This window comes from Onychostruthus taczanowskii, unplaced genomic scaffold (assembly GCF_017590055.1).
Source record: "Onychostruthus taczanowskii isolate IOZ18803 unplaced genomic scaffold, ASM1759005v1 scaffold63, whole genome shotgun sequence".
Classification (NCBI taxonomy): Eukaryota; Metazoa; Chordata; class Aves; order Passeriformes; family Passeridae; genus Onychostruthus; species Onychostruthus taczanowskii.
In genome coordinates, this window is record NW_024504012.1 from 1,467,243 (window position 1) to 1,479,578 (window position 12,336).

A 12,336-nucleotide genomic window follows, 5' to 3' on the forward strand; every position below is an offset into this window, starting at 1 on the left:
CTTATAAGTGTTCTGCTGGTTGCATGCTTTGAGCAAGTAGTGGGATCATACATGACCGAACTTTGACCTTTGCCAAATTACATTCTGCTGGGACTAGAACTGAGCTTCCCTGGGTCTTGGTTGTAGTTATCTGTTAATTACTGCACTACTTACGTAAAAAAATTAAATCTAAACCAAAATAGATTTAAGTTCTCTGAATACTGTCTCTCAAACAGTAACAGAATATTAAGTATGTCCAGGTATTGGTCTTTACCAGCACTTTTTATTTTAATCTCCCACAGTCAAGTCAGATTCACAGCCTTGAATCTGCCAGTGAGAATGCCATTGTAGGTTAGTAAGTGAATAAGATACAGGTAAATAGGTGGGTTAATTCAGCAGTTTAGTAATGCACTCGAAACTTTCCTGAGGCTTCTGTCCTACAGAGCACAAAGCCTGACTATTCCCCACCCCCGGGCACCCATTCACCACCTTCTTCTTCTCTTCCTCAGAGGTCCCAGCAGAGAGATCTCCTCGCAGACGGAGCATCTCGGGGACCAGCACCTCTGAGAAAACCAACTCCATGGATGTTCCGAACACTTCTCCTTTCAGAGTTCCAGTAAGTGTGCCTTCCCTGCACAGGGGCATTTGTCTCATTGGATGGGAGGAGGAGATTCAATTATCACAGTGTACAGCCAGGCTGGGGGAGCCTGGGGGCAGGGGAATATTTGGTTAATATTTCCAGTTGACCAAGAGGTTTTGCTATCAAGTGTCATATATTATCAGTAAGATTACTGATGTATCCCTAACTTGCTCCTTTTCATTGCCTTGATGTAAAGTTGCAGATAGAGAAACATCAGTGTTAATGTAGGCAGCGACCTATATAAATACTTTTGAAGTCACCTCCAGGGATTGCATTCCATATTCAATCCTGACAAGGAAACAAGTTCCTTTAGGTTGGTGATAGCATGTTATTTTTCCCTCTTGCCAATGAAGTACATAGAAAATTGAAATGGTTTTATAGTTTATTCAGAAGCTGATGAAATTTCTGCAGGTTTGTTAATTCCTCTTGAGCTCTTTGGGGTTTATTCTGAGATTGGCTGGCTGTGAGTCTGCATGAGAGTTGTTCAGCTACAGCCTGGGTTTTGCTTGGCCAGTCTTTGGTCAGTGTGTCCAGGAGCACAAAGGCATTTCTATTATTAGACTGAAGACAAATGCTTCAAGTTAAAATGAGGTGCCCAGTAATTTTCAACAATATTTGTTCTTGTTTTAAAATTGAATATTGTGAACTTTTTTAACTTGAATATTGTGAATGTTTTCATTTTCTCCTTTACTTTTGGCAAGTAATCTGCCTACTTCAGCATAAATCTTGCATTGTGTCATTTGAAAAATAAAATTTAAAAAACAGCCAAAAGATTTAATAAGAGTTATTTAAATTCTTCAAGTATTAAGGTTGGTCAGAGTGTATAGAATACATGAACCTGTGAATTCATGATATATTGGAATGCAGAAAAGGACCAAGGAAGCAGTGAGTACAGTGGGTATCCTTACTTGGGCCATTTTCAGAGTCATAGAATAATACAGATTGGAAGGGACTAGATAATCTCCAGAGGTGCTTTCCCACCTGAGCTGTTGTGTGTTCTGTGAAGGATCCTCTGTCTCTTCAGAGATCTGTTTTCTGGATGGCACTTGGGGAAAAACGGGCCTTGATCTAGTTGTATGTGAAGTTGATACAAGAACATTCTTTTATGTCAAGTTCTGAGATTTTGATACTGAGTCCATGATTCACAGAGTTCCAGGAAGATTTCTGAACTCTGAGAACCTTCAAAAGTCCTGTCCATGTCTTCATTTATAAGAAATTCTGTTTTCTTTGCCTTCATCTATAAGTAATAGCTTAAGTCTTTAGATGTATACATGCTTTGTAGTGGCCTTTGTCTAACAACTGCAAGCTGTGTGTCAGAAGTGTTTGATGACTATCTGTAGTGTTTATTTTATATGCTTCCTTTTTTTCCTTCATTTTTGTACCATTCCTTTTAATGATGATCCTATCTCCTAAGTAATGTTTTAGTGGTTCTCTAATAGTTCTCTGATACTTCTTAGCTCCTGCTCCCTTTCAAAACAAGAACCCTGCAGAATGTTTCTCATTTCCCCTGGTGGTGTGTTGTGCTTTTAGGACTCTGGCAAATAGGCTCAGGAAGCAGTACCTGGCTGCTTTTCTTTGGCATAAACCAGCAGAGAGCTAGAAGCTATTTGTGCCACGTGGAGCTGGATTCTGCTGCTTTGTCTGCCTGACCACCTGTACACCCAGGAGCATAATGCACCCTCCCGTCCTCCTCATGGGGACAAAGCTTCTGGCTTTGGAGGTTTTGTTCTGAGTAACCCATTTATAGCCTGTTACTCCTAAGTGGGGGCTGAGATCACCCTGTTTTAAAGCATGGCACCTTGTGAGCTGTTTGGAAGAGCAAGCTGCAGTTAGAAGTCAGCTTTCTTAACAATACAGATGAGCTCAAGCCAAAACTGCTGAAACCAAACACACTGTTAACTTGGTAGATTGGCACACACCTAATAGGTGGCTGAGAAGATGGGGAGGAATCATGTTTCTGCCTTTGACTGATAATAAGAATTTCCCAGCTCTCAGAAAGAGGAAAGGTGACTTGGGCGCCTCGTGAAAGTCTGTCTTGGATCACTGATCTGAGAAGAGCTGCAAGTGAAGGATGCAAAAGGTGGCTTCAAATTTGTGTCTGTAAGGTTGTCCCTAGTTGACAGGGATTTATTCTACATATAAAGGAGATTAATAGTAAGAGAACTTGCTTTTTTGTTTTTCCAGGCTTTGTCACCTACAGTGCAGGTTGGAGGGCTACAGGCAGCTGCAGCATAGTGCTGTCTCAGTGATTCTTCCCCTGGCCCTGACTCTGTGCCATACCTTGTCTACTCACTGCTTGGATTTCTAACAGAAAGCAGCTTAAGGCAGGGGACAGCTTAACCTTCTTCCATCCTGATGGAAAATTATGCTGAGACTTTCATAATAAGTTGCTTTTACAGCTTTTTAAGTTTGTCTCTCAGAACAGCTATTTAAAAGTCTCTTCTCAATAGGACAGTTGCTTCCAGCATGTTCTGTGCAGGTTTTTTTCCTTTCACGCACAGGCAGTGGTACTCACTCAGAACAAGGCATCTATTTTTTTAATACTGTTAATTGGCATTGCTTTAGCATCTGGAATTTTGATTCATAACAGCATAATTGCCTTTAAGCAAACATTTCCTTGACAATGCATTTTTAAAGTAGTCTCTTCAGTGGTGGTGGTCAATGAGGGATTTCTTTTTAAGGGCTGATATGTAAAGTTTGGGAAATTTGCCTTTTTACCTTCTGCATGGGCACTGGAAGAAAAGATGTACATGTAAATTTACTAGTGTGTGAAAAGCAGAATTTCAGTAGCTACACTCCTTCTTAGGATGAGCCACTACATGGACCAGCATGTCCTATGTGTTTGTGAGGGTGGTGAGGCCCTGGCACAGGCTGCCCAGAAAAGCTGTGGGTTCCCCATCCCTGGCAGTGTTCAAGACCAGGTTGGATGGAGCTCTGAGCAACCTGGGGTAGTGGAAGATGTCCCTGCCATGGCAGGGGTTTGGAATGAGATGATCTTTAAGGTCCCTCCCAGGCCAAACCATTCTATGATTCCATAATTTGTTCTGGTTATCTCCCACCAAGGGGAGTGAAGGGTATTCTGTAAATGCTGACATTGCACAACACATACAGAGAGAAGAGATCTTGGTGCATTGTCCTTTCTTTTTCTTCCCCATTGCCCCAAATTTTCTTATCTGCACTTGAAACATTAATTTCCATCTAAGTTCAGCTGTGTACATTGATGTTTGACAATTTCCAGTTGTGTCAGGAGGAAATATTGAGAGAGAAGGGAAAGGCACAAAAGGTAGCAAAACAGAGATGAAGAAATGTGCCTACTCACATATAGACAGATGTGTGCTGTTTATAAATACATACATAGAAGTCATAATTTTAATAATGGATATTATTTGGCTGAACAAACAGGAGGCAGAGGGAGCTGGCTCCCAGTAGGCAAGTGACGCATAGGTGGGCGAGGAACCAGCTTTTCCCTTCCCACACACACCATGTCCTGGCAGCGCCTCCGTCTCCCTGCATCCCCTTCCCTGCTGTGGCACTGTGGAGCCCCAGCAGCGCTCTGCAGCCTGACACATTCCCTCATTGCTCTGCAGTTGGAATTGGGTAAATATGGGACTGTCCACATCCTCAGACCTCCTGCAGATGGAGGGGAATCTCTAAAGTCACCCTTCAGACTCTCGCTGCGCTCTCCAGATTTGGCTCAGAGTTGTTATTACAAATAATATGATTCATCCATGTCTGCTGGCTAATGGGGAAAGAAAGATGAGAAAGAGGCAAAGGAACAAGTGGGAATGAGACAGGAAAGCCAGAGCACAATCCTTGAAGTAAATACAATGGTTTTTATAGGAACCCTGATGTGGGATACTTGCAGATTGTCTTCCTTGGTTCGTTTCTGGCTGAGGGTATAATTGGATCTATAGAAATGCTGTCTGCCTCTTTGCTCTTTAAGAGTACTGCTAAATGGAACAGAAGACAATGCAGCCAGCCCGAGTGAAGGTCAAAGCTTGATGAGATCTCGTGGTTGCCCAGCCTCATCTTTTATGCAGTCAGCAAGATTGTTGCTTCTCCAGAGCACTGCTCTGCTCCCGCTGTGCTGCCAGGGTAGGACAAGTCTGAGCTGTGCTGCCCATGTGACCCCGTGGCATACAAATGCATATTTTTAATTCTGCATCAGCACCAATGCCGAGATGGAATTGTTGATTTGCATTAGTGTGAGGCACCACAGCATCCCCCATTAAAAAGGCTGTGCTCAAATCTGTCCCCTCAATAGAAATTTACATTTTTCCTTCCACTTTCTACTCTTTACTTCTTGTGACGTGTTTGTTTGAATCTGCTCCAGTTTTTATCACTTGCCTGTGCTGTGATGCCTGGCAATTCCATGAATTCTGTGTCAGAAAGCATAAATGGATGACTGACTATCTCCAGGGTGCTCACCACGCTTTCATCCATGTCTTTATTCTGGGACAGTGCTGTTCATAGGCTCTGTAACCTTCACAGTGTCTTGCTGCCGCAGCAGATTTGTTCATTACATCAAACTTTTGTGTTGCATCAGGTGATGGGGATATCCAGGCTCTGACACTTGAGGTCTGGTGGACCTCAACAGCACGAGCATTATTCTCATGTTTGGTGTAAACCTGACTTGATCCAATTGCTTTTATTCCTTAGTTAATGTAGGGGAGCTATGAATGTACATAGCTTTAAACACTGCTCACATTCCAGTTGTCCTTGGCTTAGTAGTATTTAAATATGTGCTGACTCATTTTATTCAACTCCAAATCATGACTTAGTCAGGTTATAGAAAGTTTAATTAATGCATCCTCTGCAAATGAGTCCTTCTGGCCATTTTATCACTTTTCTTGCTCCTGTGTTTTTAATTCCCTTCAACAGATTCTCCAAGTCCTGGTACTAAAGTTCACAGGAATGTGTGTTACCAGTTCCTAATTGCTCCGAACCCTTTGTGTTATTTCTCTGGCCTCCCTGGCCCTCGCTTCACCTCCTAATTTAATACAGCTCAGTGTAATTAATGTGCTGTTTAACTTTTCTTCCGGATGATTAACAAGGATGTTAAGCAGAAGCAGTCAGGCCTGTATCCCCACCACATCCCATTGGACTCTTCCTTCTACCTTGATACCTTATCACTTGTTGTAATTACTCTTTTTAGATATTCCTGCAGCCATTCCTCAGGTTCATGTTACGAGCTTTAACAAAGCTCATTTTTAATAACTTTTTTGTAATTAGCATGTGTGCTACGTTATCAAAATGTGTTCTGAAGTGTTGGGCTGCATGCCAGGGAAAGAGCCAGGGTCAGGAAATCATTGCCTGCCCTTTCTGACAGGCTCAGGTGACTTGGTTCTTATCATGTTCATTTTTTATCACCGTTGTTTAGTTGTTCTCCAGACAGACTTTTTACCTTTATTCCTCTAATTCCTCGATAGGGGCTTTTAGGGATGTTCCTTCCATCTGCTGTTCCTGCTTTGGGCAGCTCCCACAAGGGCAGCCAGGTGCTGCTCCCAGTTGTGTCCATGCTAAACACACTGCTAAACTGGGATCTGAAAAGCTGATGTGGCCCTCTTGGCTATCAGGTAGCTCTTGCTTCTTCATGCATTTTTCAGTATAATTCCCAGTGACTTGGAAATTGGATTCCTGCAGGACTTTTGGCTGCACATCATGCAGAGTGCACACAATCCTACAGTGCATTTTATTAACAGGTGTATTATCAATGTACCCTTGTTACAGTATCCTCTGCATTTCCTTGGGTTTCTTATTACTGTTCCTAAACTTGTTCCTCCTATTCTGTGTCCCTCCTGTGGCTGTAGACCATCTTTCATTGGAAAATTGAAATTGTTATCTGGCCAAATCTGCAGTGCTGTCCCATCAGGGGAAAAATATCTTTCCTGATCCTTGCTGTTGATCAGCTTGTGTCCTGAAGCATGATTATTGCTCACTCTTGTTATTTTTAAACCTGACTAATGCAGCTACATATGTTATTCTTCCTTATATAAACACATAATCCTTTTTTAATCTTGCTGAAATTTGTCTGTATAATATCTTGTGGTGGTGAATTGGATGGGCTCATTTATAGATAGCATTAGGAAAAGTCTCCTGACAATCAGTGAAACGTGCTGCCTCTGATGTTAAATTGCCCTTTGGTTTTCTTATGTAACAGGGTGCATGAGGAGCTTAGGTAATTTCCATTCTATTTGTTTTATACATCTATAATCCCGTCTTGCCTTTGTTCCTAAAATAAATAGTTGGTCTTTAAAATATATCATTTGTAAATCCCCCTCTTGTCTGCCTTTAATCAGTTTATACTTCTGGAGTTCTGTTTTGTTCTAGCTTTCTTGCTGAGATGAGAAAATCAGAAGAGTGATGCATTAGTGTGAAGGCAACAGCAGATTTACATAACACCACTCTGCTTTTATTGGGCTTTATCCTCTGTTTGGACATTCAGACATGCTTTTTATTGTTTTGTGCCTGTGCACAAACCTCCTCTTCAGTGACATAGTGCCAGGTTTTTTGATGAGTAGAGGGTGGAACATGGCTGTTGTAGGTCCCTGTCTTGTTCTGCATATCACCTCCAAAGTGTATCTAGGGTTGCTTTCCTCTGCTTTTCTACTGTGTGAGTGGTTCAGAGTCTTTTCAAAGGGAGTCACTGCTAATATTTTAATGCTGAGTGTTACTGGGCTCATAAGCAAACTTCACCTCCTTGCTAGTTAAATTTGCCTTCTGCTGTTGTTCTGCAAGGAATAGCAAACTTCAGCATTTTGCTGCTCATTCCTGGAATATCCTTCTCGTTTGATCTTTCCATTTTACCACCTGGCCATCTTCCCCTGCTTCTTTGCCTCCCATAGCTTTACAACATTACTGGCACAGGACAGTGTTTTCACTTGGCTCTGACACTATTTTTTTCCTTGATAGCTGCTTGTGAACAGCTTAAGGAATAAAATGCTTCATGTCCTCACCACGCACGTTAGTGGGGAGGCAGTTCTGCTGTCATCCACAGTCACTTGAGGGTTATCTTTGTACCCATCCAGCCCTTCCCCTCAGAGAAGATGAGTCTCATGGCTCTGTAAATGAAGTTACCCACCTGGTGTTATTAATAATGCATCGGTGCTCCTCATCAAGAATTACAGATGTTCAAGAAGCATTGCAAGGCTCAGATGCAGTGTGTCTGCCCTCAGAAGGAACTAATGTAGGGAATAGCACTGGGTGTAAAATTGACCTTTTTTGTTGCCCATTTTACCCTACTTGCAGTGCTTTGAAACTTCCACTGAAACCATTGCATATGATCAATATTGGCTGATTTGTGTTATGGTTTTACACAGTTTCATTTGTTCATGGCTGAATTCACTTTTCCCTTTCAAAACAGCCAGGACAATCATTATTTACTATGCATGGGCTGCTCTCCCTGGAGTGGAGAATCATCATGTCCATAGGGAGCAGCAGTTCAGGAGTTGAGTAGCTCATACTTGGGCTGTCTTTGAATTTGTCAGACAGTTCCTGTGCTGCCCTGCTCAGGTTAAGGACAAACAACCAGTTGGCGTCTTTGGCACAAAGTCATCTTTTCCTAAAGCCTAAACTGCCCTCAACAACCACCACCCCTGGGCTGGAAATACTCGGGGGTGAGAGTTTCTGTGCTTTCCCTGTGCAGCTTTGAGAGGAAGTTTCCAGCAGCCTGCTGAATTATCCCTCTCCTGTGGAGATTGCTTCTTGGCAGAGTGGGACAGTCGAGTGGCTTAACTTCCAAACGAGATGAACAGAATTCTCAGTGGGATTGAATTATTTTTAGAGGTTGTTATCATTGGGTTTTCTTAGGCCAGTGTGTGCTGCTTTTGGATGAGGTGACAAACCTGCCCTGACTTATTCCTGATTGTGTGTGTGGTTGTGCACCATTGCTCTCTCCCCGTCTCTCTTTTCCGTCCCTGTTCCCCTAAACCTGTGATTCTGGGAGAAACTTGCACTGAGCTCCACCTCATAACATGTGAACCTCAAATCTGTCTCTTTTCAAATTTCATCCCAGCTAGTTTATCCTAACAGCTATTTTGTACTTTTTTTGATTAAGAACATAGTCTCATCAACTCAGGCAGTTTGGGTAATCATTTACATATTTTTGTCTGAGCGTGTTTTAAGCAGTAAAATTCCCACTGTTTTTAAAGAAGCTCCATGATGATCCTTGAAGCTCAGACACTCAATTATATTTAGGTGTAAGAACCAAACAAGAGCCAGTTTTGTGTTGAAATAAGTATTTAGGAGAAATACCTGCACAATAAGAAAAGCAGTAAAGGTGTTTTTGTCTTTTTAATGTTGCAAGCTGCTTTATAAACATTGGCAGGGATTTCTTGTCTATAGGAGTAAAAGGAAATAAAACTTTCAGTTAGGTGATGTTGTTGCAGACAGAAGTCTATTTTTCATTACTACTTTTTTTGTTTTTTCTATCTGCATTTCGTATTTAAAAGCATTTCATTTGGCAAATGGAAGTCAAAAAACTCTGCTCAGTTCTGGCACAAGTGAATTTTTCATGCTGCTCCCAGGTTGTCCATCTGTAAGCACTGGCCCTGCATGAACTGCCAGCACAGAGCAAATATTGCAAATGTTTTCATCTCTTTTGAGGATGGCCATTAAGCACACCCTTTGTTTGAATAAATTTTTGTCTTTAAATATGTTCTTACCCTGTTGTTTTTTTTTGTTTTGTTTTGTTTTATTTTTTTGTATAGTCAGCTCTGGCTATCCTTATTCAACCCCAAATAGAACATTTGTTTCAGTGGGGTATAGATTGTGTTCAATTAAACCAAGAGCATGTTCCATGTTAAAGCAGTACCAATTTAAAACTGCACATGCACACAAAAATGAATATTCACAGTCCTTCTCTGAGTGGGATTTGGAATCGTTCAATATAAATACTTCTGGACCCTGCTGAATAGGGTCAGCTTTGTCTTATTTGCCCTTAAGGGGAAAAAGCCATGTTATTTCATGTTTCAGTGGAGTAGACTGAGAGGTACTGGACTGAACCAGGGTCCACCAGATCTGAGTCTCTGTGGCTGGGTTTGTTACCTTTTATGCTGAGAGGTCAGAATATACAAAAGTGCCTTTGAAAGTGCTCTACATCCTCTACTTGAATTCCAGCAACTGCCCCAAGAGAAGCCCAGGACCACCTATTGATTACAGGGTTTTTTCAAAGGCACTTCTTCAATACCAGGACCAAGAGGAGTGCAGCATCATGGGCAGAGTGTGAGCAGCACACACAGCTGCAAACACTTCTTCCCTCTTGACAGCACCTTTTCCCCAGCACGTTGTATACATTTGTGGGGTTTGAGTTTGTGGGTTTTGTTGTTTGAGGGGGTTTTTTGGTTTTTTTCTGGTTGAGGTTTTTTGTTGGTTTGTTGTTTGGTTTTTTTTTTCTTTACATATCAGGCCTTTTCTTTTCCACTTTATCAGGAGAATATAGCAGCTTTCACCCCTGAGGAGCCTCTGGCTCAGAAACTGAACTGAAGGGCAGTCTTAAATGTAGCACTGCCTTCAGATGCAGAAAGCAGATTCCCCTTCCTTTGTTCCCTCTGTCTCCAGAGGTTTTCAGTACTTGGCTGGACCAAGTCAGAATTAGGCTGACCTAGTGTTGGCAGCACACTCCCATGGAGCAGGAGGTGATCCCAGAGGCTCCCTCCAACTAACATGGCTTTGGGCTGTGATTGTTGGGTGAAAAATTGTAGTTTGAAGACAGATTCTTTGAAGATTTATTTTATTTTTAGATCCTAAGCAGATTTTTTAATTGAGCTTTGCTTCTTACCAATATTATAACTCATATCTGAAGCCACTGGTGTGTGAAATGCTTTGAAATTTTCTGTTCTGGCTACCCAAATTATTGAAATTATGAATTATTTTAAGATGTAATGTGCTATATCTCAATTTAAAAGGCAAACCTGCCTGCAATTGTGGGCTCAATAGAAGCTCATAATATAAGACTTCTGTACTTTTAAGCTCAACAAGAATTAAAAACGTGGCATGTAGAGGGGAAGTAGGAACAAATACTGATATTAAGGATTGCTCCTTTTAAAGTTATAATTGTGGGGTTTGGGTCTTTTGTATAATAGTTTTGGAATCCATTGAAGTGCCCCAGTAATGTGATAGTGCTAATTATTTCAATTGAGGCTCTCACCTCCTGGAACTGTCACTGCCACTCCAGCCCTGCCTTTCTTCAACTCAGAGCAATCCCAGTCCAGCCTGTCCTGTGACTGGCATCAAACCTCTGTGCTGGGACTCAGTAACAGTGCATTGAGTGATTCATTACTGGCATCAGTTTCCCTGTTTCACTTCTGCACCTTCTCATTTCAGGGCTTCTTCAGTAAGCGCCTGAAAGGATCTATCAAGAGGACAAAGAGTCAATCCAAACTGGACAGGAATATAAGTTTCCGACTGCCTTCTCCCAACAGTTCTGAGGACAGGTAAGGTGCAGAGTGGACACCCAGCACATGAGTGCACTCAGGGGAGGAGAGCCAGGAAGGGGATTTATTGTCCAGCTGGCATGAGGGGTGTTTGTGGGGCTGCCTCTGCTGTGTCAGTTCGGTGTGCAGTGTGCTGCTGATACAGGATGGGAAACTGCTGCTCTTCACAGCTGTCAAAAAGCTCAGGTTAAGCAGATGGACTCCAGTACCTTGTCCTGCATCTGTTTCAAATAAGCTGCAGACTTCCAATTTTATGATACAGAACCATGGGATTGATCAGCTGGAGAGAAATTTCCTTGCTGCATGCAGGGCAGTGAGATGAGGAGTTGTGTTGGTGTGAGCAGGGTGGCTCCACCAGCGCTGGCACAGCCCAGAGATGGGCAGTGCAATTCAGGCACACTGAGGACCCTTGCAGTGTTGGTGTTTTGGTTATTGCAGTGTTACCACAAGGAACAGATGATCTGTTTTTCAGAAAACTGGAAAACTCAGTCATTTCTGACCATTTAGTGCTCCATTTGGTTTATCTTTGCTTCTTTAGCTTTCGGCTGGAGATCCAGGCTGGGAATGGATTGCATATGAGGCAAGCAAAGGCTCTTACACACAGTTTCCTAACTGTTTGCAAAGTCCCTTGATTGTTTTTATTAAACATATTCTGTGTTACATTCCACAGTAGCCCAGCAGGAGAAGTAGATAGAGTGAAAAATAAGTTGGCCTGTACTCGAAGCCACGGCAGGTTTCTGTGATTTGACATTGTTCAGTGCATTTCCCTTCTCCTTTAGCTGAGCTGAATTCATTAGTTGTATCTGTCATGCTGTGATGCTTCAATCAATGGTGCTGCCTTCTCCATCTGAAAGGCAGACCATAAAATCACAGAGACAGCAAAGCTGTGGATGTTGGAGGTCTGTTAACATCAGGAGTTACAGAAAAGCCTGCTGCTTACCAGATGTGACTAACCATCTAGATGGCCTTGCTCCTGTAGTCCACCCAGGCTGCTTTGATGCAAGTTTTCCTATAAATCTCTATTTTTAGGGTGTTGCAACGTGGCTATAAAAGCAACTCAGTGAGCATAAGCATCTTGAATAATGCCACCAGGTAATCAAGTACCTGTTATTTTTACCATTGTTTGAAAGCAGCTTTGCTTGAGTTTTTGTAATGTGAAGATTCCTTTGCCATAAATAATCTGGTCGTCTTTCCTGAGTTTGGTACTCTTGCTGGATACTTGCTTTTGTGGTGTCAGGGAAGCACTGTTGTTCTGGGAAAGCTAATAAATGTAGCTACAATTAA

The 12,336-nt window shown here is 42.1% G+C and overlaps 1 protein-coding gene across 8 annotated transcripts in view; it reads left to right on the forward strand.

The window, feature by feature from the left end:
* The window catches only part of RASAL2 (RAS protein activator like 2), a 163,600-nt gene that overhangs the window by 115,351 nt on the left and 35,913 nt on the right, over nucleotides 1–12,336 (forward strand). For all 8 annotated transcript variants that reach the window (XM_041420222.1, XM_041420228.1, XM_041420229.1 and 5 more), the window contains exons 4-5: nucleotides 489–595; nucleotides 10,943–11,052. In XM_041420222.1, coding sequence (XP_041276156.1) covers nucleotides 489–595; nucleotides 10,943–11,052 — 217 coding nt within the window. The remainder of the gene's footprint in view (nucleotides 1–488; nucleotides 596–10,942; nucleotides 11,053–12,336) is intronic.